We start from the raw sequence: 27,011 nt of genomic DNA on the forward strand, positions 1-27,011 counted from the left end.
AAAACCTTAATTCCAATCAATAAATTAATGTTAAATAGATTATTCATATTAAAAATTTAAATTTAAATTTAATTGACAAATGTGTATGATAATTATTTCTATTAATTTGAATATCATATAGCCATAAAAATGTATAAAAACTAATGATAACAGAAAAATGTTTTTGTACAGCATGATCAAGAATTTGTTTTATCCTATCCATGGAAATAATAAACTAAAGAAATACTCTGTGATTGTTAATAGTGAGGTGCTTTGATTGTGGGACTTTTTATTTTTCTTTATATTTTTAAATGAGCATTTGTTTTTTGTTTTTGTTTTTGTTGTTGTTTTGTTTTGAGACAGAGTCTCGCTCTGTTGCCAGGCTGGAGTGCAGTGGCGCCATCTCGGCTCACTGCAACCTCCGCCTCCCAGGTTCAAGTGATTCTCCTGCCTCAGCCTCCCGAGTAGCTGAGACTACAGGCGCCTGCCACCATGCCTGGCTAATTTTTGTATTTTTAGTAGAAACGGGGTTTCACCATGTTGGCCAGGATGGTCTCCATCTCTTGACCTCATGATCTACCCACCTCGGCCTCCCAAAGCGCTGGGATTACAGGCATGAGCCACCGCACCCGGCCTAAATGAGCATTTGTTATAATAAAAGAAAATTCACATTAAAGAGATAGGAAAAAAGTAGGTAACATGCTTGAAAATAGCATTTTTAAGGTGACTGTCTTTCATATTTTCTGTGGTTTAGGTAGCAAAACAGTGGTATGATTTTGACCGATCTTCATTTGTTTTTGTTCGAAAATTAAGAGAAGGACAAAATTTTATATTTCGGCACCAGCATGATTTTGACGAAAATGGAATCATTTACTGGATTGGAACAAATGCAAAGTAAGTCAGTCATTTTACTTTAAGCTGGAGTGACCATATTCACTTGGTAAAAGAATTCTAGGAAGTAGAATAAAATTGCTAGCACTCTGAATATTCTGTGGTTTAAGGAATTTTGACTTGTAGGTAGAAGTTAAGATTATCCAAATTACTTTTTATGAGGAAAAAATGTCTAAATTGCTAATTCTAGAATTGTACTTAATATAATTTTATATTTAAAACCTTGTGCAAATGGAATTATCTTAACATTGTTCTTTGCTAATTTTTCTTTATTTTTGTATAGAACTGCTTATGAATGGGTAAATCCGGCTGCCTATGGACTTGTAGTAGTAACGTCATCAGAAGGAAGAAATCTACCTTATGGTCGCTTAGAAGACATACTAAGTCGTGATAATTCAGCTTTAAATTGTCATAGCAATGATGATAAGAATGCCTGGTTTGCCATAGATCTGGGTCTCTGGGTGATACCATCAGCATATACACTTCGTCATGCTCGTGGTTATGGAAGGTCTGCACTGAGAAATTGGGTTTTCCAGGTATCCAAAGATGGACAGAACTGGACTTCTTTGTATACCCATGTTGATGACTGCAGTCTCAATGAACCAGGGTTAGTTGAGGAATCTTTGCAAATTGGAAAACTCACTTAAAGAGCTTTGTTTATTTTTATAATTTTATACTCTAGAGCTCTCTTCTTTGTGAAATACTGAAGCAAAATTTTCTTTCTAAAAAAAAAATCACTTGATACTTTAGGCATTAAAAGTTTGAAACACTGACTTTACTAAAACTTTGTCAAAAGGTTTAGTTTAAATAATAGAAAGCCGAGCTGAGTATTTTACACTCTATCTTAGCCAAAAGGCTGAGATGCTGTGAATATTTATTTTAAAAATTGGTATAGGCGGGTGGATCATGAGGTCAGGAGATCGAGATCATCCTGGCTAACACGGTGAAACCCCGTCTCTACTAAAAATACAAAAAATTAGCCGGGCGTGGTGGCGGGCGCCTGTAGTCCCAGCTACTTGGGAGGCTGAGGCAGGAGAATGGCATCAACCCGGGAGGCGGAGCTTGCAGTGAGCCGAGATTGTGCCACTGCACTCCAGCCTAGGTGACACAGCAAGACTCCGTCTCAAAAAAAAAAAAAAATTGGTATATAGCTGTATATACATATACACACACACACATACACACACATATATGCATACACACACAGCACACTGATGGAAACAAGTGAAATAAGCTTTCCATAAACTCTCCATATAATCACATAATACTTAGGAATGTTCAGCATATTAGCAGTGGCTATTGCTGGTTATAGAATTAAGACTGACTTAAAATGTTTTTATTTTTATCCTTAAATTTTATGTATTGAATTAGTTTTTAAAAGACAAGTCAGTAACTTCTAAAAAATTGGTTCTACTAAATTTTATTCATACATTTTGGCACATATCAGGGGGTAGATTATGTACCTAAATTGCATTTGGCATTTGATATGGTATGAGAGGAGCTTCTTAACATTAGGATTAATAGGTGATATTTTCACCCCTTTCATGCTTTAAAGACAAAATATTAATACGTTATTTAAAACTTTGCAAAAAATGTTTTTAAGTCCGTTTTTCCATCATAAGAGAATTTCTCCTACTCTTTGTAAACCATTCTTTTTTTTTTTTTTTTTTTTTTTTAAAGGAGAATGGGGTCTTATTTATGTTGGCTGCTTTCTAACTTCTGGGCTCAAGTGATTCCCCTCACCTCAGCCACCCAAGTAGCTGAGACAACAGGAGCACACCACTGCACCCAGCGTTTTGTCTTTTATCTTTGAATTATATTAATCATAAATCATTAATGTTATGAGTCAAATCAATAGCGTGCATTTAAACATTTCATTTTTAACTTGTTTTCTTGACTACTTTTTTTCCTTTGATTTCTTGATTCTTGTAATGAACTGTTGAGTTAATATGAAAGTTAGTTTATTTTTTTCTACAGGTCTCTGTTATATAAAAAATCTTCCCCATCTTGAATTTCCTTTTCATCTGTTTTAAAATATTACATAATTTTTTCTCTAACATATTAACAGGTCAACTGCAACTTGGCCTCTTGATCCACCAAAGGATGAGAAACAAGGGTGGAGACATGTGAGAATTAAACAGATGGGGAAAAATGCCAGTGGACAAACACACTACCTCTCATTATCTGGATTCGAACTTTATGGCACTGTAAATGGAGTATGTGAAGATCAGCTAGGTAAAGAGATGATACGAGGCTTTTCTAACTTACTAAAACAATTACGTTTGTAAAAACTGATTTGGTTTTTATTTCCCCAATTTCTACCTGACAGGGAAAGCAGCTAAAGAAGCAGAAGCTAATCTTAGACGGCAGCGACGTCTAGTACGCTCCCAGGTTCTGAAATACATGGTTCCAGGAGCTCGTGTTATCAGAGGCCTGGATTGGAAATGGCGAGATCAAGATGGCAGCCCACAGGGAGAAGGCACTGTCACAGGAGAACTACACAATGGTGAGTAGGTGCTCAGCACTTTTGTGTAGAAAATGGGTAGTTAAATTTTTTCTTTTAAGATAATTTATAAATTGCATAAATGTATGAGCACTGTTTAGAAGAACTGTTGATATCACATTACAAATGGAAAAAATGTAAAGAAAATAAGGGAAAATTTTAAGTTCTTGGGTTTTGACTAGAAACTTACTGGTAATATTTTGGAAGTGATCAAGCCTAGTGTAAGTTGAGTATCTTCAAGACACACTTCTGGTTTTTTCCCCTAGTTTTATTTTCAAAACTCACTTACTGTGAGTTTTATTTTAATTTCTTATGTTTTTATTTATCTTTTTAGTCTCACAGGAATCACACCGTAATTTTTACGGTATCATAAATCATGTAGAAGAAAAAGGATGAACATTTTTACTATTTTTTAATAACGCATGGAACAAGAAACATTATAATAACCTAATATATTATAATATATATGTTATATAATATATATTATATTATAATATTATTAATATTATAACATTAATATAATGTTATGTAATATAATATATATGTTATTATATAATATAATAACATAATAATCTGTTAGTCAATTATTATTATTTCAAAATGTTTCTCAGCCTACCTGCTTTTTGGGGAGGAGTTTATCATGTTTTCTAAATATTGCTATGTGAATCAAGTTTCTTTTTTTTTTTTTTTTTTTTTTATACTTTAGGGTTTTAGGGTACATGTGCACAATGTGCAGGTTTGTTACATATGTATCCATGTGCCATGTTGATTTCCTGCACCCATTAACTCATCATTTAGCATTAGGTGTATCTCCTAATGCTGTCCCTCCCCCCTCCCCCTACCCCACAACAGTCCCCGGAGTGTGATGTTCCCCTTCCTGTGTCCATGAGTTCTCATTGTTCAATTCCCACCTATGAGTGAGAACATGCGGTGTTTGGTTTTTTGTCCTTGCGATAGTTTACTGAGAATGATGTTTTCCAGTTTCATCCATGTCCCTACAAAGGACACGAACTCATCATTTTTTATGGCTGCATAGTATTCCATGGTGTATATGTGCCACATTTTCATAATCCAGTCTATCGTTGTTGGACATTTGGGTTGGTTCCAACTCTTTGCTATTGTGAATAGTGCCGGTGAATCAAGTTTCTTTGATGCTGCACAGTTTAGCAAAGTCATCCACTTAATAAATTGCTATTAACTTTAAAGCAATTATAGTGGCTAATTGTTTTCTTCAAACTATAAGACTGATTTATTAGCAGATAATTTGCCTAAACAGCAGTGGGTTTGTTTTCGTCAATTTTGTATCAGTTTTTAGCATTAAAAAAAAGTAAAATGTTTATATTCTCAGCTTATACCACATATATATGTATTTTTATTTTTATTTTTTATTTTTTTTGAGTGAGAGTCTCGCTCTTGTTTCCCAGGCTGGAGTGCAATGGCGCGATATCAGCTCACTGCAACCTCTGCCTCCCAGGTTCAAGCGATTCTACTATCTCAGCCTCCCGACTAGCTAGGATTACAGGCATGGGGGCCACCCATGCCTGGCTAATTTTGTATTTTTGGTAGAGACAGGGTTTCTCCATGTTGGTCAGGCTGGTCTCAAACTCCTGACCTCAGGTGATCCACCCGCCTCGGCCTCCCGAAGAGCTGGGATTACAGGCGTGAGCCACCGCACCCGGCAACTTACACCACATATTTAAAGAGCTAGAATAAATGTGACAGTACTTACGAGAATGACTGACATTTAATTTCATGTTTTATGTGGTAAAGACATTTATTTATTCAAATAAACCCTTTGACTATATTGCTTTTAAGATTCTATTCCTTGAATTATTTTACTGCCAAATGTATTTATGTAGTATCGTGCCCTAATTGCAAATCATTGTAATCAAAACAGGTTTACAGCAACCTAAAATTCATAAATACCAGTAATAGTTGAGACATCAGTAGTGCCATTCAACTCAGAAAATTTCAAATTTTCTTTTTAGGCATCTTGATGATAACTTATTAAAAAGTTGTTATTCTATTTCCTGTAATTGTTTTGGCCTTGATGTATGTGGCTTGATAAGAAGGGGCTAGTTAGAGATGTGTGAATGCAGTTCTTTTTTCTCAGGATGGAGTCAACTGAAGCAATTGCATAGGGAAATTAGAATCTTTTTTTTTCCCCGAGATACAATGGCACAACAGTTTTAATACAACCACCAATCTTCACAAAATAATTTTAATACTTTGTGCCTGGACTAGCAGCATCTTGCACTGTGACATTCCTATACATACATAAGCATTTTATTGAAGTACAAATGTTAAAAGCAGAGTAACTTAAGCAATTACCTATACAAAGGTAAATAGACACCGTAGGTTATTTTTCTTCTTGATTCATTTTTGCTGCATAGTAAGTTGCAATTACATGTCAGTATAATGTTACTGATCTATAAAATATATTTGAACTGTGAGGTATGGCACCTCCCTATGAGAGAGTGCTAACAGGTACATCTGAATATTTTGAGTGTGTTTTATGTTTGTTTGTTTTAGCTGCCACAGATGGGAAAAACAAAATCACCTAGCCTAAAAATTTCAGAGTTTAGCTTTCAAGAAAGGCCTATTTTTGCTAATCTGACAAATGTAGAAATTTAGTTTTGCCTAATCAACATGGCCATTCCCATCAAGTTAATGCCTTTGATTCTGTATGTCAGAGAGGGTTCTTAGCTTTCAAATACTTAAGCCAACCATTTCTAATGATGGATAGTCATTACTGACTCTTTTTTTTTTTTTGGTCTATCTTTTGGGTGTAAAAGGAGTTGAGAGAGTATGTTTTTTGGGCCAATTAATACAATACAAAAGTTACTTTTATTTGAGATTGGGCTGTTTTTGAACCTTTTCCTTTTCTCACACATTTCTGTGTAGCAGAAGAGATAGTTAAATGTTGGTTCTTCAGAGATTATTTCAGCATACAGAAAAAAATAGAGGCAATTGAAAAATCTCATCTAAGCTACTTACATAGATTTGGGGCAGTCACTTTTCCTTTCAAAGAACACATATGCAGATAATCCCCACAGGTAATTCAATATTATTTCCCTTTGAGTGCCATCATAAACATATGAACTTGGTGTATGTGTGGGTGGGCATCTGGGTGTGTGGATGGGTGTGTATGTGAGCTTGGGTCCCTTTTATGTATGGGTAAGAACTTTATAAAGGCTTGTTATACTTTTAAAAAAATGTTTTTTATGTCTTATGTTTTTCCCTGAAATAGTTAGCTTATTACACTAAAATAAGATTGTAAAATTTCTATTAATTTGCTTTTAATAGACAATTTTTTTTTTTTTTTTTGCTTTTGGAAGTTAATTACCTTTTTAAAAAAAGAATGTCATTTTTCTACTACAAGTAAATATATAGATTGAATATCGTTGTGCTCGTTAGTTTCTGTACATGTTGTTAGCTTTAGCAGATAGTTTCTAATAAAAGAGCTCAGTATGCTCTTTAAATTTTTTTTAGAATTTTCTGTTTATTCAAATTTATTGAACTTAATTATTTAATATAAGAGAACCAAGGAACCACTTAACTTTGAGAACACAACCGAAATGCTAACTTTAGTGTTTTATTTGAGCCAGTGACCTAAAATTTCTATGGTAATATATGAATATTTTGAGAGGTTAGCCCAAATTAATGGTAAGAAATTAATGGTAAGCTGGCATGTTTTTCTAGAAAAAAAATTTGACCACACATAATTATATTTAGCAATTTCAAAACTTTTACCTAGATTCTGTTTACTTGCTGAAGTGGCAGTATTTTACCATGTATATCAATCTTTAAAAATTTTTTAAACAGTTCTTCCATTTAAGAAGTAACCAAGCCAGGTGCAGTGGCTCACATCTGTAATCCCAGCTACTCCAGAGGCTGAGGTGGGAGGATCGTTTAAGCCCAGGAGTTCAAGATTAGCATGGGCAACGCAAGACCTCATCTCTAAAAATCAAATAATTTTAAAAATGAAATATAACCCAGTAAGATTTAAACATGACCCTTACATTGCTTTTAAATGTCATAGACTGAATAGTTCAGAAATAAGGGAAATAAAAGGAAGAATTTTAAATATTTCCTAGAAACCTTGTATACAGTACATATTTCTTGTCCTTAAAAATATTGTTATCTTGAGAGTTAAATAATATAGACTTTCAGTTAGCTAGTCATATAGTCAAATAATTGAGTCCAAAAATTTACATATATTTTAGTTGGCAGACCTTGATTGACTATAGAAATTCAGAAAAGGACAGCACTGATGAAAAGCTGATCCCGTATTGTGGAGCTACTGTCTGACACGCTCCTATCTGCTTTCTGCTGGGTCTCACAAACTCCTGTCCCTTTCCAGGCTGGATTGATGTCACCTGGGATGCTGGTGGCTCAAACTCTTACCGTATGGGCGCAGAAGGAAAATTTGACCTCAAGCTTGCACCAGGGTACGACCCTGATACAGTGGCATCACCCAAACCTGTTTCATCCACTGTTTCAGGCACAACGCAATCATGGAGCAGCTTGGTGAAAAACAACTGTCCAGACAAGACATCTGCTGCTGCAGGCTCCTCAAGTAGAAAAGGAAGCAGCAGTTCTGTGTGTAGCGTGGCCAGTAGCAGCGACATCAGCTTGGGTTCGACCAAAACGGAACGGAGATCAGAAATTGTAATGGAACACAGTATAGTTTCAGGAGCTGATGTCCATGAACCAATTGTTGTTCTTTCATCTGCTGAAAACGTCCCTCAAACAGAAGTAGGGTCATCTTCCAGTGCAAGCACCAGCACCTTAACAGCGGAAACGGGAAGTGAAAATGCTGAAAGGAAGTTAGGCCCTGATAGTTCTGTTCGTACTCCTGGGGAGTCTAGTGCAATATCCATGGGAATTGTCAGTGTTAGTTCTCCTGATGTTAGTTCAGTATCTGAATTAACTAATAAAGAAGCAGCTTCACAACGACCTCTTAGCTCTTCAGCAAGTAACAGACTGTCAGTGAGTTCTTTGTTGGCTGCTGGGGCCCCTATGAGCTCTAGTGCAAGTGTACCTAACCTGTCCTCAAGAGAAACATCTAGCTTGGAGAGTTTTGTAAGGAGAGTGGCAAACATAGCACGGACTAATGCCACGAACAACATGAATCTAAGCCGAAGCAGCAGTGATAACAACACTAATACTTTGGGGAGGAATGTGATGAGCACAGCAAGTAAGTGAGCTTTTCCTTCTGGAACCCAATGCTTTTTCCACTTGGAGGGATGCAAAATAGGGTCTCTTGTTCTGGCTGCAGTTTTTAACTAGATCATTAGCCATGTTAGATAAAGCTACATCAAATTTAGCACTTCAGGAATATGAAGTTAAGTTCTCTAGAATAATATTTTCAGAATTCAGACTAGGTGTGATAAAGAACCTCTTATTCTAGAAGGATAAAACAATACTTCTGATTTTCACTCCTTTATGATACATCATTAAGCAAAGTTGCATGAGGAAATAGATGACTATTAAATATTATCATAGTGCAGTGAAACCAAAACATCATACGAGTATAGCTTTTGTTTAGACTCTACATTGATCTTAGCTTCTGAAAGTTAAATTCCAATTTAAGCTGCTAACAGGTCAAAGTAATTATATAATAGTGCTATAAAAAGAATTTTTAATTGGATTTCAGTTGGGTTCCCAAAGTTGTTGCTTTTCAGGAACCATTTTATTATTAGTGTGTTTTATGACCTCACTCTTTAAAAAATAAAAAACTTGGTTTTTCTGAGGTTTCTACAATCTCACCTATTTGTACTGATTTGTTTCATTTTTGTCTTTAGCTTCTCCTCTTATGGGTGCTCAGAGTTTCCCTAATTTGACCACACCTGGTACTACATCAACAGTGACTATGTCAACGTCCAGTGTTACTAGCAGCAGCAATGTAGCTACAGCAACAACAGTTTTATCAGTTGGTCAATCATTAAGTAATACTTTAACCACCAGCCTCACATCAACTTCCAGTGAGAGTGACACAGGTCAGGAAGCAGAATATTCCTTATATGGTAAGTTGTAATTTAAAATGAAAGTATTTAGATGCTTTCATAATGATGCTTTTATTATGTTTTCTCCTGATATTTTAAACTTTTGTTTAAAGAGAATTATTCTCTCTTTTTATAAATATGAAATCTTTGGGCCAGGCACAGTAGCTCACGCCTGTAATCCCAGCACTTTGGGAGGCCGAGGCGGGTGGATCAGTTGAGGTCAGGAGTTCAAGACCAGCGTGACCAACATGGTAAAACCCCATCTCTACTAAAAATACAAAAGAAAATTATCCAGGCGTGATGGTGCATGCCTGTAATCCCAGCTACTTAGGAGGCTGAGGCAGAAGAATCGCTTGAACCCAGGAGGCGGAGGTTACAGTGAGCAGAGATCGTGCCATTGCACTCCAGCCTGGGCAACAAGAGCGAAACTCCTTCTCAAAAAACAAACAAACAAATAAATACAGAATCTTTATATATAATATGAAAAAACTCAGTAATACGAGAGACTATTAAAAAATTACCTGGGGCCGGGTGCAGTTGTTCACGCCTATAATCCTAGCACTTTGGGAGGCCAAGGAGGGTGGATCACTTGAGGTCAGGAGTTCGAAACCAGCCTGGCCAACATAGTGAAACCCTGTCTCTAGTAAAAATACAAAAAAATTAGCTGGGCGTGGTGGCGGTTGCCTGTAATCCCAGCTACTGGGGAGGCTGAGGCAGGAGAATTGCCTGAACCCGGGAGGTGGGGGTTGCAGTGAGCCGAGATCGTACCACTGCACTCCAGCCTGGGCGACAGAGCAAGACCCCGTCTCAAAAAAAAAAAAAAAAAAAAAAAAAAAAAAAAAAAAAAAAAAAAAAAAATTATTGGGTCAGAAGTGGTGGCTTGCGTCTATAATCCCAGCACTTTGGGATGCCAAGGTGGGAGGATCACTTGAGGCTCAGGAACTCAAGACCAGTCTGGGCAACATAGACCCCCATCTTTACCACCCCTACATCCCCCAAATTAGCCAGGTGTGATGTCATGCTACTCAGAAGGCTGAGGTGAGAGGATTACTTGAGCCCTGAAGTTCAAGGCCCCAGTGAGCTGTGATCATGCCACTGCACTCCAACCTCAGTGACAGGGCTAGACCCTATCTCTGAAAAAATATTTTTTAAAAAATTGCAATTATCTGATTATACACGAAGTAGATCTAGGAACTTTATGTGTCATTTTTTTTTTTTTGTCTTTTGTCACAAAAGAAGTTTTAATGGAAGAACCATAAAGCTATTTGGCACTCTTATGACTAAGAGAAGAAGTGTGATAGATTCATAAGCTTGTAAAAGGATATTCCTTGTATGCTGTTATCACAGTCTTTTGGAAATAATTCCTTAGTTAGGTAACACATGATTCTTGCAAATTAAATTTTATTTGGAAAGTTCAGTAACAGCCTTATGGTTTCCATGCTATAATCAAAGAGATGTATTTGATTCAGTTAAGATGGAATCGATGTTTCTATTTCTCTTATTTTATCTTATTAGAAAAGTAATGCTCTGTATAGAAACTAGAAGAAAATTAAAATCATCTACCTATCACAGACAACCAGTGTTAATCATTTGATGTACATCATTTGATGTATGTTTTTTGTTTTTTTAACATAAAAGGATTATATCCTTTTCAGCCAGCTGTTTTCACTCAATACATTGTGAAAATATTTTCACATATGTTGCATGGGTTTCTATAACATTTGAAATGACTGCCAAATATTTCACTGTATGATCATCATTTAATATTATTATCAATTTTGTATATTTAAGTTATAACTTTTCCATTACCATAAACATCATTATGAATGAGCTTTCTTGAACTGTATTTTAGTATATTTCCTTAGGATAAATGCCTAAAATAATAATTACTGAATTGCTTTCCAAAAACATTGCACTCCATCCTGATTGTTTTGGAATACTCTTTACCATATATCCTTGATCATACTGCCTGTTTTTCTTTAAAAATAAATTGGGAGTAATTTTAAAGACAAAGTTTATATGAAGACACATTTTTAAAGTGTTATTTTGTGTATACCCCATTTTCATGTTTTCTTCATTTTTGTGAGAATATAGCCTCTCCTAATTCATAGCAAGAATTTGATATGATGTTCCATAGTTTTAAGAAAGTCATTATATTTCTGTTTCTGCTTTTCCTATTAAACGTGTATGTAGCAAAATGATGATTACACCAAAGTGTTATAAATTCATTGCATAAACTGTTTTCTGATTTATTATTTCTCGTGGTGGCCCTGTGCCCCTTTCTACTCATTTGTTATTATGTTAACTTCAAGCATTAGTTCTTGGTCATGGGAAGTTTAAGATGATTGTGGGTAGGAAAGAGTAAACTGGCCGGGTGCTGTGGCTCACGCCTATAATCCTAGCTCTTTGAGAGGCTGAAGCGGGCAGATTGCCTGAGGTCAGGAGTGTGAGACCAGCCTGGGCAACATGGTGAAACCCTCTTTCCTAAAGTACAAAAAATTAGCCAGGTGTGGTGGTCCACTCCTACAGTCCTAACTGCATAGGAGGCTAAGGCACCAGAATCATTTGAACCTGGGAGGCGGAGGTTGCATTGAGCCAAGATTGTGCCATTTGCATTCCAGCCTGGGCAACAGAGCAAGACTCTGTCTCAAAAAAAAAAAAAAAAAAAAGTTAGAACTACTGATTGACTTTTAAATTTTGTTGTTAGGTTTGACTAGCCTTAAAAAAATTTATTGTTGGCCGGGCACGGTGGCTCGCGCCTATAATCCCAGCACGTTGGGAGGCCGAGGCGGGCAGATCACAAGGTCAGGAGTTCGAGACCAGCCTGGCCAATATGGCGAAACCCGTCTCTACTAAAAAATACAAAAACTAGCCAGGTGTGGTGGCGGACGCCTATAGTCCCAGCTACTCAGGAGGCTGAGGCAGGAGAATCTCTTTAACCCGGGAGGTGCAGGTTACAGTGAGCCAAGATTGTGCCATTGCACTCCAGCCTGGGTGACAGAGCAAGACTCCATCTCAAAAAAAAAAAAAAAAAAATTATTGTTAGATGATGAAAAAAATTAATATAATTTTTATTTTAGATTCAGGGGATATATGTGCAGGTTTGTCATGGGTATATTGTGTGATGCTGAGGTTTGGACTTCTATTGATCTTATCACTCAAATGGTGAACATAGTACCCAATAGGAATTTTCAGCCCTTGCCCACTCTTGCACTCCTTTTGGAGTCGCTAGTGTCTACTGTTCCCATCTTGATGTCCATGTGTACCCAAGGTTTAGCTCCTACTTATAAGTGAGAACATATGATAGAAGATTTTCTTTTTTATATTCTTAAAGCTGGTAGACACTTTAAGACTGCTGGGGTGAAGGATCAGAGTAACATCAGTTTATACCACTTGTGTATGCCGTGCAAACTTTTACTGTGTTTTGTGGTTTTTCTCTTACTACAGGCACGAGTACTATACTGTGTTGTGTTTTGAGAGACATTTTATTCTATGATGTGGTCAATTTTGTGAAATACAGAGCTTTTTAATGCTGGTAAAAAAGGGAAGATGAGAAAAAAAATGGACATCAGTCAGTTGTAACATATCGGAGATAGAATTTCAATATATGAAGTTATATTGTGTTCCTTAAAAGATAAATCAAAGTGGAATTGGTTTATTTTGTGTACCACCACATCATGTTAATCACAACCAGTTCCTAAATTGCAGGTGGCTTCTTACAAGTGTTAAAGGGTAACATTTTATCAAATTTAAGATGCTATTGATTGTTAAGACACACCATTTTTTTTCTGTTACTAAAGTTAAAAATGTTGCAATTTAATTCTGACTTGCCATTGTTTGTAAGATACATTCTGATTTCAAAGCATTACAATGTTTTAAAAATGTAGACCTTTCAACCTGAGAAAGTTAATAACAACAAAAAAATGTGGACCCTTAGAAACTAATGAAATACAATGGCAGGCCTCTTCTACTGACCATCCAGTAAAAGGCACTGAATATTTAGTCCTGTGTAATTATTGGACTAAAAACCATTTCGTTCAGTGGTCTGCAGGTGTAAGTTTCTGAGTAATTATAAATTGTCTTCTGGATGTTCTTTAGGAATATAAAGTATTTGTTTTTTATCCTTTGTGCAATTCTGATATTATATTTGACTATTTTTTCCAGATCCAGTAAAAACTTCTGTTTTAATCCCTTTAGTCCTCTTTTTTTCAGTTTTTATGAAGAACAGTTTGTCAGCATCTTCATTTATGCAGGACAATGTAATTTGACCCAGTCTCCATCGAAGGCAAGAGATTGTAAGAAGGAAGGAGATAAAAATGATTCAAGTTATTTTGAACTTCCTTATGTGTTAGATAATATGGATAACATGAAAGATGCCACATACATTATTCCATAGTAAATAGGCATTATCTTAAGTAGTCATTGTTTTTAAGTAACCTACCAGGTCACATATCTAAGCCCTGTTTTTCACTGATTGACTTAATTCTGTTTTTCCTCATAAGATCTTTTACAGGTTATATTTATATATTCATTTGTTTACTTGTTAAATGTGTCTCTCCCTGTGAGCTTCTTGGGGACTCAGACCATGTCTTCTTTGTTTACAACTTTATATACCTGGTGCCTAACACCGTTCTTGGCACATAGTATATGCTTACTAGGTATTTGTTGGAGGAATGAATAACTCCAAAGTGTTCTCTTTTCTACCATGCTCTGCTTCCTGTGACTTATTCAGATAATGATGATAGGGGTTTTTTTGGGTTTTGTTTTTGTTTTTTGTTTTGAGATGGAGTCTCGGAGTCTCGCACTGTCGCCCTGGCTGGTGTAAAGGTTTGTTTTTTTGGTTATTGTTTTTTAAATAGTCCCACATGGTTATCCTTTTATATTATGATTTTGTAATTCAGGTTTAGTTTATGGTTGTCCTTTATCACTTGTTTTTGTCATGCTTGTGTCTGTGCTCATCTTGTATGTGGTGGCAGAATGCAACGCTTGTCCCTTTTGAATTTTACTTTTGTTTTGTAAAAACCTAAAATGCAAAGTTCCTTTGTTATGCTTTCTTAATTGTGTTGATATAAGGTTGTGGGTTTTGTTTTCAAGATTTCCTTGATAGCTGCCGTGCCAGTACTCTGTTGGCTGAGCTCGATGATGATGAGGACTTGCCTGAGCCGGATGAAGAAGATGATGAGAATGAAGATGACAATCAGGAGGACCAAGAATACGAGGAGGTTATGGTAGAGAGAGTACCCCATTCTCTTTACAAAGATAGGATGTTAATAATTGAAATGAGGAAAGGAAGAGCTAAGTCATAATCAAACTTCGAAGCAAGGAAATGTGGCACCAGTATAAAAAATGTAGTTAATTAAGAAAAGCAGTTTTAATCTGAGCATTTATGATTCTCCACTTAGAGAAAATAAGTTGCTTATATTTGAAAAATTATAGAATGTCACATGATGTTTTAACAGGCTTAAAAGGGTGTGAAATTAGGCTGGGTATAGGGCTCATGCCTGTAGTCCCACACTTTGACACTTGTAGTCCTGGCTACTTGGGAGGCTGAGGTAAAAAATCACTTGGGTCCAGGAGTTGCAGGCTGCAGTGAGCTATAATTGCGTCACTGCACTCCAACCTGAGCCACAGAATGACACAAACACACACACACGTACACACGTGTATGAACTTAGTGCAGTGGCTCGTGCTGCCGTGAGCTATAATTGCATCACTGCACTCCAGCCTGAGCCACAGAATGACACACACACACACACACACACACACACACACACACACACGAACTTAGCCAGTGCAGTGGTTCGTGCTGCAGTGAGCTATAATTGTGTCACTGCACTCCAGCCTGAGCCACAGAAACACACACACACACACACACACACACGTGTGTGTGTATGAACTTAGCCAGTGCAGTGGCTCGTGCTGCAGTTAGCTATAATTGCATCACTGCACTCCAGCCTGAGCCACAGAATGAGACCCTGACACACACACACACACACACACACACACACACACACACACACACAGTGTATGAACTTAGCCAGTGCAGTGGCTCGTGCTTGTAATCCCAGCTACTCAAGAGGCTGAAGTGGCCCAGGAGTTTGTTTTTTAGTACCTATGGTTTTGCAAGCATGGTCCATCTTTTTTTTCATTAGTTGTCACATGAAGGAATGAAGTAGAGGCATTAAAAAAAAATAATTTGCCCTTATCATCAGAGTTAAGTGGAAGAGTGAGGACCCAAGCATAGGCAATGTGATCCAGAACTCTCAATATTTAACAACTAGGATTGTCTTCTAATTGAAAATTGTGCCTAAAAAATACCCTTTATTGTAACTAACTGTAAATTTAAAATTTCTCTTTATAAAATGTTACTAGATTTCAAAAAAATTGATGAGTTTTAATGGAGTAAAGAAATTTTTAAAATGCTTTTAGTATACGGTTGCTAAGAAAACACAGTACTTACGAAGGAGGTTAGTATAAAATGCATGATGAATTTAAAACATTGAACTCAACTTTTCTGAAGTTGGCTAATGAAAAAGTTTTCAGTGATACTTTTGTTAATAGGGGTTAATATATTCAGGTCATGGCTGAAAGGGGGCATATATGGGTCAAATAATTAGACATGTATCTCTTGGGATTGTTTTATTTTAGATTCTGAGACGCCCATCCCTGCAACGTCGAGCTGGCTCCCGCTCTGATGTAACTCATCATGCTGTTACCTCGCAGCTACCACAGGTACCTGCTGGAGCAGGGAGCCGACCTATTGGGGAGCAGGTAATATCTTCATGTTTATCTTCCCTACCATATGTATATTTTTCCGTTGTATAGTAAAGCACCAACCTAAATGCCTACAAAAATGTGCAGTGTGGAAGGGGTGAGAGGAGGGAGCTACCGAACAGTTACACAAAGAAACTTCCCCTACTGCTTGGGTTTCATATTCCATATAGAATCCATGATTGCTGTGACATAATGCATGCAGGAGTTTAATGCTTGAAACCCTTTTACGTTGCTTTGAGTAATAGTAAGCATACATTAAAATGGTTAATGTATAGTATCTAAGATTTGTAGTTTTAGTAGTAGATGGAGTAGTAGTAGTTTATTAATAGCTGACACTTACTGATCACTAAGTGCTAGAGTTGTTTTTGTTTTTGAGACAGGATTTCGCTTCATTGCCCAGGCTGTTCCTGAACTCTTGGGCTCAAGCAATCCACCTGCCTTGGCATGAGCCACTGTGCCTGGCCAGCATAGTTCTTAATACTTTATGTATATCAACTAATTCTTTCCAACAACCTTTTTAGGGTTATTATTAGCCCAATTTTCAGATGAAGTAATTGCTAAAAGTCATACATGTAATAGTAGTTTTGGTTCCAGGATGCAAACCCATTCTGGAACCAGAGCTGTCAAATGTCAGTTTGTTTCAGTTAAGTGTTTAAACCAAACTGTGGATGTGCACGTGTGTACTTACATGCTATCTGCCTCATAGTAATTTAAAGCAGCTCCCCAGCATTTTATTTGGTATGTAAGTAATTCAGTACAAAATGTAATTTACATTTTAAAAACCAACTTATTTTAAAATAATTATAGGTTCATAGGAGGTTGCAAAAATACTCCAGAGAGGTCTTATGTGCCCTTTACCTAATTTTTCCCATTGGCTAGTTTCATATTACCTAATTTTAGTACAGTAACAAATCCAGGAAATTGAGGATGTTTGTGAATGGTTATCTTTTTTTTTTTTTTTTTTTTTTTTGAGACAGAGTCTCACTCTGTCTCCCGGGGTGGAGTGCAGAGTGTAGTGGCACGATCTCGGCTCACTGCAACCTCCGCCTCCCAGGTTCAAGCGATTCTCCTGCCTCAGCCTCCCGAGTAGCTGGGATTACAGGCGCCCACCACTATGCCCAGTTAATTTTTTGTATTTTTAGTAGAGATGGGATTTCACCATGTTGGCTGCGCTGGTCTCGAACTCCTGACCTTGTGATTCACCTGCCTCAGCCTCCCAAAGTGTTGGGATTACAGGCTTGAGCCACTGCGCCTGGCCATGAATGGTTATCATTTGGTGAAATGTGTAGATTTGTATAAGCATCACTGATGCACCTTACTTTGGGTAAACTGAAATGATTAAGAAATGTATGCATCTATACATGTTTAGGCTAGCTCATTTTGGGTTTAAGAAATATGGCTAAGGAAATGCAGTAGTTCTAAATAACTAACACATTGCTTTTGCAGCAATGAAGTTTTGCATCTTATTATGTTTGTGTGTGAAATTTTATTTTGATAGGAAGAAGAAGAGTACGAAACTAAAGGAGGACGCCGGAGAACATGGGATGATGATTATGTGCTAAAGAGACAGTTTTCTGCATTGGTTCCTGCTTTTGATCCTAGACCTGGTCGTACTAATGTCCAGCAGACAACTGATCTAGAAATACCACCCCCAGGTACAGAATGTTTGGTTTTGTGATTTAATTTTAATACATACAAAATCAGATATGAAAAGTAAGGTGCTGCTTGTGTATGCACATTATTAAAAATTTTTTTTTAGTTTTGTGTATGCAGGTTATAACAAAATTTTTTTAGTCAGCCACAAATTCTTTAAAAAGTTTTACTTTTTAAGAAGATTTTTTAAAGGAGCAAATTACAAATTATTTCAAATTTTAAAAACCAACATGTGTTTTGTATTTGTGCAATTTTTAAGGCAAAGTCCTATTTAAAGGTGGGAAATTTTTATTGTATTTTCTACTGGATCAAAATTCCTAAGGATTATCCTCTCAGTTTTGAAAGGCTATCCAGTGGTTACAGTTATGCCCTCGAGTCAGTTGGCCTGGGTGACAACCGTATCCCTTACAAAACTCTATTTTAAATTGTGGTAGGCATACTAATTGCTCCCCAAAATCATTCAGGTTCTAACCTGTGGAACTTATGATATACTATCAAAGCAGACAAAAGAGACTTTGGAGATGTAACTAGGGATCTTGAGAAGGGGAGATAATCCTGGATCATCCAAGTGGACACAGTGTAATCACAAGAGGCAGGAGTCAGAGAAGAACATGTGACTAAAGAAACAGGAGTCAGAGTGACGACGAGCAGTGAGCCAAGGAATGTGGGCAGCCCCTAGATGCTAGAAAAGGCAAGGGAACAGATTCTTCTCTAGAGCCTCTAGAAAGAATGAAGCCCTGCAAATCCATTTTAGGCATTCGACCTCTAGAACTGTGAGATAATAAATTTGTGGTAGTTTTTTTTTTTTTTTTCTTGAGATGGAGTCTTGTTTTGTCACCCAGGCTGGAGTGCAGTGGTACAGCCTCGGCTGTCTGCACCCTCCACCTCCCGGGTTCAAACAATTCTCCTGCCTCAGCCTCCCGAGTAGCTGAGATTACAGGCATGCACCACCATGCCCAGCTAATTTTTGTATTTTTAGTAGAGACGGTGTTTCACCATGTTGGCCAGGCTGGTCTCGAACTCCTGACCTCAAGTGATCCGCCCACCTCGGCCTCCCAATGTGCTGGGATTACAGGCGTGAGCCACCATGCCTGGAAAGTTTGTGTTGTTTTAAACCACCCAATTTGTGGTAATATTTTATAGCAGCAGTAGGAAACTGATACATTGGGCAAGTCACCAAAACTATCCAAGCTTGAATTTCTTCATCTCTTACATGAGAGAATAAAGGTCCCTGTTTGAAAAGGTAGTTAAAAAGCTTAAATGAAGTAAGGTATGTAAAGTGCTTAGCATGCTGCCTGATTGTGTCTCAATAAATGTCAGCTATTATAATCAGTAAATTATCCTTAACAAAGATTTAAATTGTTGATTAAGTGAGGAGTGTATTTTTTAGCCTGATAGTATTAAGCTGGGCACGGTGGCTCACACCTGTAATCCCAGCACTTTGGGAGGCTGAGGTGGGTGGATCACAAGGTCAGGAGTTCAAGACCAGCCTGACCAACATGGTGAAATCCTGTCTCTACTTAAAAATACAAAAATTAGCCGGGCTTGGTGGTGCGTGCCTGTAATCCCAGCTACTCAGGAGGCTGAGGCAGGAGGAATTGCTTGAACCCGGGAGGCAGAGGTTGCAGTGAGCCGAGATCACACCACTGCACTCCAGCCTGGGTGACAGAGTGAGACTCTGTCTCAAAAAAAAGACATGTATTAAATATGAAAGTAAGTATACTCGGTAGTATAAATGTTCTTTGGGGAGGATAGATAGACTGAATCAAGGTGTTTGTTCTAAGGTCCCTTCGAAAAGGAAAATCTTGTTTCTTTGGATCTCAGAGAAAAAAATTAATTATAAAAAAGGAAAACATATTCTAGAGAGTATAAATAGGCACAAACTTTTTGTAGAGCTCTCTGCCAGTATATTTTGTATCTTCTGAGAAAGTGTTGTTGCCATTGGTAATTTTAAATATTAGCTCTGTACCCCGTTTTGTACACATAGGTGACTGCAGAAGTATTTATATTTTCAAAAAATTGGAAATGACCTTAATTATGTCCAGTAACAGGATATGCCTCTGTTTAGGTACAGTGGGATATTGTGCAGTGAAAGAAATAATATTTTAGAAGACGATCATGATAATGAAGAAAACATTCATGAGCTAATAAAAAACGAGAGCATTCTCCAAATACATTATGAAACTAATTATATTTGTGTGTCTATATGTGTTTACCTCATGATGCAATTATTCAGTGTGATAAAAGGTTGACACGTCATTGGCCCAGAATGTGTGATTTTATCTGAATATGGATAATTTTAGTTTTCTCATTTATAAAAAAAATTTTTTTTTTGAGACGGAGTCTCGTTCTGTCACCCAGGCTGGAGTGCAGGGGTGTGATCTCGGCTCACTGCAACCTCCACTCCCAGGTTCAAGCGATTCTCCTGCCTCAACGTCCTGAGTAGCTGGGACTACAGGCGGGCATCACCATGTCCAGCTAATTTTTGCATTTTTGGTAGAGACGGGGTTCACTGTGTTGCCCAGGCTGGTCTCAACTCCTGACCTCAAGTGATCTACCCGCCTCGGCCTTCCCAAAGTGTTGGGATTACAGACATGAGCCACCGCTCCTGGCCTCATTTATAAAATTAAAATGTTTCCTAAGTATTCATACAGTTAGTATTATTTTCATATAAAAATGAGAGAGCTCTCTATCATACACATGTATTCTGTAATAGCACTCTTTCAGTAACATAGGTGTAATTTTTCCATTACAAGAGAAACGGAAAACAGGCTGGGTGCAGTGGCTCATGCCTGTAGTAATCCCAGCACTTCAGGAGTCTGAGTCGGGCAGATCACTTGAGATCAGGAGTTTGAGACCAGCCCAGCCAACATGGTGAAACCCCGCCATCTCTACTAAAAATACAAAAATTATCCAGATGTGGTGTTGGGCACCTATAATCCCAGCTACTCGGGAGGCTGACGAAGGAGAATTGCTTGAACCTGGGAGGCAGAGGTTGCAGTGAGCTGAGATCGCGCCACTGCACTCCAGCCTGGGCAACAGAGCAAGACTCCATCTCGAAAAAAGAAAAAAAAAAGAAACAGAAAACAAAAATATCGAAGCCTGGAGAGTCTTAAGTAGCTGACATCCTTTAGCTAATGTATGGCAGAGAGGTTTGGATTTCATGTAGCCTTGTCGCCTAGTGTAGTGGCCTTTCTTGGACTGCTTGTTTTAGTATAATTGTTTTTCACCTATCTTCCAAATTTTTAGGGACCCCTCATTCAGAGCTCTTGGAAGAAGTCGAATGTACTCCGTCACCTCGATTAGCTCTAACTTTGAAAGTAACAGGTCTTGGAACGACTCGTGAAGTTGAATTACCACTCACCAATTTTAGATCAACCATCTTTTACTATGTACAAAAATTGCTTCAATTGTCCTGTAATGGCAATGTGAAATCAGATAAACTTAGGCGTATTTGGGAACCCACATACACGTAAGAAATTTTAACTTAATGTTTTGGTAGATAATGTCCTAGTGTAGAGCCAAGAAGCATTGCATTTATTTTGGATTATAGGAACAGAAAAGATTTTGTTTTTATCCTGTTGGCTTACAGGAACAGATAATAGTGTTTGGGACTCTTGGTGTAGAATGATTAAGTTTTAGAAGTAGAAGGACATTTACAATCTATACTAGCTTCTTACGTAATTGTTGAAAAGAGCGTCATTTGAATTCTTTGACTAAGATCGTGTATGAGTACTAAATATCTTCTTTCTGTTCATTATTTTGGGGGTGTGTGGGTTAACACCTGCCTTTCTTTGTACAAATAATTATCAATGACTTAGGGTAAATTTATTTAACATTTTTGTGCCTTACATTCCTAATCTATAAAATGAGAGTGGTTGTAATGAATTAACATGTAATGAACATGTAATGAACATGTAACATGTAATGAATCAACATGTATAAAGTGTTTTCTTTTCTTTTTTTCTGAGACAAGGTCTCTCTCTGTTGCCCAGGCTGGAGTGCAGTGGTGCGATCATGGCTCACTGCAGCCTCAAACTCCACAGGCTTAGGTGATTTTCCCACCTCAGCCCCCTGAGTAGCTGGGACTACAGGTGTGCACCACCAGGCCTAGCTAATTTTTGTATTTTTTGTAGGGATGGGGTTTTTACCATGTTGCCCACGCTGGTGTCGAACTTCTGAGCTCAAGTGATCTGTCCACCTCAGCCTCCCAAAGTGCTGGGATTACAGGTGTTGAGCCTCTGTGCTTGGCCTGCAAAGTGTTTTTGATACCCCCTAGGATATATTAAGTGCTCAGTAAATGTTATCTATAAAGTAATTGTTATTTAATAATAAACAATAAATTATATCATCATTCTTACTGTAACTTCACTTCTATTAGTATGTTTTCTGATGTTCTCTTAACATCACTGATGATCTTATGTAATGGCCAATAAAAGTAATGTAGGTCCTTTTGAGATAGAACAGAAAATCATAATGGTATTCTCCCGCCCTTCAGTTTTTTTTCCCCAAGTTCCCAAGAGCTAGGAAAACCTCCCTTCAATTTTTATTGCAGTTTAAAAATTGATCTCAACTGCCTTATTTGAACATAAGCACTCCTGATCATTGTTACTTCTATCCTTCTTTCCATCTAGACACAGAGAACCTGTTTCTTATCCCATTGTATTTTTACAACAGTTACAGCCATGTGCTACATAACAACTTTTCAGTCAGTGATGGACCATGTATGACAGGGGTCCCATAAGATTATAAAACCATATTTTTACTGTACCTTTTTTATGTTTAGATACACAAATACCATTGTGTTACAGTTGCCTATAGTATTCAGTACAGTGATATGCTGTTAAGGCTCGTGGCCTAGGAACAATAGGCTATAACACATAGCCTAGGTAGATAGTGGGCTATACCATTTTATTGTGTAGTGCACTCGATGATGTTTCACAACCGCCGAATCACCTAATGCTGTGTAACACTTGATACAGTCATATCTTTAAAAGTTCTAGATTTGATACATGCTTTCTTTGTAATAATGCTAAATTTATAAATCATAATTCAGGAATATGGTTTCTGCTACTTTGCCTTATGTTTAACAAATTAACATTTTTTCTTAAAAATCCTCCTTGAGGCTGGGTGTCGTGACACACCTTAATTCCAGCACTTTGGGAGGCCAAGGCAGGAGCATCGCTTGAAACCAGGAGTTTGAAACTAGCCTGGACAACATAGCAAAACTTTATCTTTACAAAAAATATAGAAAAAAAGAATTCTCCTTGAGTTCAGTGTTCAGTGCAGGCATATGTCTAGTGAATGACATTCATTTTTTTTTTTAAAGAATTGAAGCCGTATTGGAAATAATCACAAATTATATATGAATTAACTTGAATATCTTCATGTTTAGAATCATGTACAGAGAAATGAAGGATTCTGATAAAGAAAAGGAAAATGGAAAAATGGTAAGTTATTTTTAGAACATTGGTCTTACTCTTGGCTAGTTAAAAAAAGAAAGATAGTAAAACTAACACAGTATTGCAATTGAACGTTGAAGAGAATAATGACTAACATGGAATTCTTTAGATTAGAGTAAGTGCATGATCTTAAAGCTACCTCATGTAATGCATGTGAAATATCACAGACTTTATAATTGGGAAAGGCCAACATTTGGTTTTTCCTGTTGTAGGGTTGCTGGTCTATAGAGCATGTGGAGCAGTACCTTGGCACTGATGAATTACCAAAGAATGACTTGATAACCTACCTGCAGAAGAATGCAGACGCTGCTTTCCTGCGCCACTGGAAATTAACTGGCACTAATAAAAGTATTAGGAAAAACAGAAATTGTTCTCAGCTCATAGCTGCATATAAGGTATATATTGGCATCAAAACACTATTTTGATTGCAAATGGCTTCATGCTTTGTTTTGCAGCTTTGGAAGCTTCTTAAGGAACAGCAGTTCATTGAGACATAATTTTAAAAATGAGGTTGAATTAACACTGTTAATGCACAAATTCTAAAATTTCAAATATGGCTTGTAGCATTGGATCTGAATACAGACTTTGACCATGGCTTAGAGTGGTTATATTTTATTTGGGAATTTTAATGGTTTAGAATGCCTTGATTTATGTCTTGTGTTATGTTTTTATTTAAAAAGAAGGCACTTTAAAAAATTCCAACCCTTTCATAGTGGTATTGATAGAATGATACACTGTTTTTCTTGAAAATGTGATTAATGGCCAGTTTTTCTAATTGTTTCTATAGGATTTTTGTGAGCATGGAACAAAGTCTGGGTTAAACCAGGGGGCCATGTCTACTCTTCAAAGTAGTGATATTCTTAATTTAACAAAAGAGCAACCTCAGGCCAAAGCAGGCAATGGACAGAACTCTTGTGGAGTAGAAGATGTCCTTCAGCTTCTGCGTATTCTGTATATAGTTGCAAGTGACCCTTATTCAAGAATATCCCAGGAAGGTCTGTAAGAAGCGTTGTTTCATTTCTATAGCAGTTTTAAAGCAAGTCAGTTTATATTTTTATTAATTTTATTAATTAATTTTATAGATGGTGATGAACAGCCTCAGTTTACTTTTCCACCAGATGAATTCACTAGCAAAAAAATTACAACAAAAATATTACAGCAGATTGAGGTAATAAAATCAGACAGCTGAACTCCTCATTCTATTACTGTTGGACTTTTCCTAATATTCCCTTTACTTTCTTTTCTACCTCTTACCATCTTTCCCTTCCCTCTGATTTGTAATTTGAGCTATATGGTCCTTTGCATTTATTTCCTGATTATAGGTTTATAATTGACTTGGTCGTTTTTTAATAATTGCCTTATAGGGTCAGGTGTGGTGGCTCACGCCTGTAATTCCAGCATTTTGGGGGCCAAAGTGGGTGTATCGTTAGAGGCTAGGAGTTCAAGACCAGCCTGGCCAATATGGCGAAACCGCGTCTCTGCTAAAAATACAAAAATTAGCTGGGCACGATGGCACACGCCTATACTCCCAGCTACTTGGGTGGCTAGGGCAGGAGAATTGCTTGAACCCAGGAGGCAGAAGCTGCAGTGAGCCAAGATCGTACCACTGCACACCAGCCTGGGCAACAGAGTGAGACTCTGTCTCAAAAAAAAAAAAAAATGAATGAATGAATGAATACATGCATGCATGAATGCCTTATAGCACTAAGACATTACTTATTTGTTAATTCGCAGGAACCATTGGCATTGGCAAGTGGGGCTCTGCCAGACTGGTGTGAACAATTAACCAGCAAATGTCCTTTTCTAATACCATTTGAAACTAGACAGCTTTATTTCACATGTACAGCATTTGGTGCCTCAAGGTAAGAAGACTTTTTTTATGTTTTTAGAATAAGTATGTTTTTATGTTATGTAAGTTGAAAATGTACAACTATACTGTCAAGACTGATAGAGGGAATATATTATCTTGTATTCTTATAAAGAATAGTCAGCATTGCCTTTTGGCCTGAACCACCAATCTTCTAGTAATTCGCCAAAATGACTAATCCAAAGGAAAGGAGGAGAGATACCTGAGAGATGTTTTCTAGGTCTTTTAGAAAACATGGAGTTGTTCCTTTGGCCACGTATATGCAAATATAAAAGAGAGGTGATATTGTAGACATTAAGGGAATGGGTACTGTTCAAAAAGGAATGCCCCACAAGTGTTACCGTGGCTAAACTGGAAGAGTCTACAGTGTTACCCAGCATGCTGTTGGCATTGTTCTTTTTTTGTTTTTGTTTTTGTTTTTTTGAGACAGAGTCTCACTCTGTTGCCTGGGCTGGAGTGCAGTGGCGTGATCTCGGCTCACTGCAACCTCCGCCTCCCAGGTTCAAGCAATTCTCCTCCCTCAGCCCCCCTGAGTGGCTAGGATTACAGGTGCCCGCCACCACACCCGGCTAATGGCATTGTTGTAAAAAACAAGGGCAAGATTCTTACCAAGAGAATTAATGTGCATATTGAGCACATTAAGCACTCTAAGAGCCGAGATAGCTTCCTGAAACACATGAAGGAAAATGATCAGAAAAAGAAGGAACCAAAGAGAAAGGTACCCGCATTTAGCTGAAGTGCCAGCCTGTTCCACCCAGAGAAGTGCACTGTGTGAAAACCAAGGGAAAGGAGCCTGAGCTGCTGGAACCTCTTCTCTGTGAATTCATGCATAATAGGTGTTTAAAAAAAATAGCCAGGAGCGGTGGCTCACGCCTGTAATCCCAGCACTTCGGGAGGCTGAGGTGGGTGGATCACGAGATCAGGAGATCGAGACCATCCTGGCTAATGCAGTGAAACCCCATCTCTACTAAAAATACAAAAAATTAGCTGGGCATGGTGGCAGGCACCTGTAGTCTCAGCTACTTGGGAGGCTGAGGCAGGAGAATGGCGTGAACCCAGGAAGTGGAGCTTGCAGTGAGTAGAGATTGTGCCACTGCACTCCAGCTTGGGCGACAGCGAAACTCCATCTCAAAAAAATAAAAAATTAAAATAAAAGACCTCTGGACTGTAAAAATGTTTCTCTTCATTGAATAGAAGTGTGGTGTCCTCTCCCCCAAAAAAATATTTCAGGCAAATTTTAATTTTGTCCTAAGCCTAATTGTGTAATGTCTTTACTATTCAAATTTAATGTATTTCTTGCTGAAAGATGTGAGATGGCTTATTGTGCAACAAATTACTCAATTGGTTAGAAAATGGTCAGATATTATTTATGAAATATTTATACTGGTTTGAAGATAGTCCCTCTAATCATGGAAGAAGTAATTTACCAAAAAAAAAAAAAAAAAAAAAAAGGCATTTAAAAAGTTTCTGTTTCCAGGCTGGGCACGGTGGCCTATGCCTATAATTCCAGCACTTTGGGAGGCCAAGGCAGACACATCACTCGAGGCCAGGAGCTCGAGACCAGCCTGGCCAATGTGGCAAAACCCCATCTCTACAAAAAAACACAAAAATTAGCTGGGCATAATTCCAGCTTTTTAGGAGGCTGAGGCATAAGAATTTGCTTGAACGTGGGAGGCAGAGGTTGCAGTGAGCTGAGATTGCACCACTGTACTCCAGCCTGGGCAGCAGAGCAAGACTCATTGTAGGTGCTCAATAAATATTTTGTTGAATGATTGTTTACCTTAAGTACTCTTCCAAAATAGTTGTAAAAAAAAAAAGTTATAATTTAAACTGTTTGTTTTCTTCCTTGATAGTTACATTTTTGTACCACTTAA

General features: G+C 37.5%; 1 protein-coding gene across 7 annotated transcripts in view; it reads left to right on the top strand.

Annotated features, from left to right (window-relative positions):
- HECTD1 (HECT domain E3 ubiquitin protein ligase 1) overlaps positions 1–27,011 on the top strand; it is a 106,378-nt gene that overhangs the window by 68,363 nt on the left and 11,004 nt on the right. For 4 of the 7 annotated variants that reach the window (XM_030803830.1, XM_030803831.1, XM_030803832.1 and 1 more), the window contains 15 exons: positions 734–873; positions 1,154–1,477; positions 2,939–3,105; positions 3,200–3,376; positions 7,737–8,573; positions 9,181–9,402; positions 14,476–14,609; positions 16,030–16,152; positions 17,654–17,810; positions 21,058–21,280; positions 23,204–23,258; positions 23,483–23,665; positions 24,058–24,265; positions 24,353–24,438; positions 25,005–25,132. In XM_030803830.1, the coding sequence (XP_030659690.1) occupies positions 734–873; positions 1,154–1,477; positions 2,939–3,105; positions 3,200–3,376; positions 7,737–8,573; positions 9,181–9,402; positions 14,476–14,609; positions 16,030–16,152; positions 17,654–17,810; positions 21,058–21,280; positions 23,204–23,258; positions 23,483–23,665; positions 24,058–24,265; positions 24,353–24,438; positions 25,005–25,132 (3,164 nt within the window). The remainder of the gene's footprint in view (positions 1–733; positions 874–1,153; positions 1,478–2,938; positions 3,106–3,199; positions 3,377–7,736; positions 8,574–9,180; positions 9,403–14,475; positions 14,610–16,029; positions 16,153–17,653; positions 17,811–21,057; positions 21,281–23,203; positions 23,259–23,482; positions 23,666–24,057; positions 24,266–24,352; positions 24,439–25,004; positions 25,133–27,011) is intronic. The other 3 variants (XM_030803833.1, XM_030803834.1, XM_030803835.1) reach the window with 3 other exon arrangements.

This window comes from Nomascus leucogenys, chromosome 22a (assembly GCF_006542625.1).
Source record: "Nomascus leucogenys isolate Asia chromosome 22a, Asia_NLE_v1, whole genome shotgun sequence".
Classification (NCBI taxonomy): Eukaryota; Metazoa; Chordata; class Mammalia; order Primates; family Hylobatidae; genus Nomascus; species Nomascus leucogenys.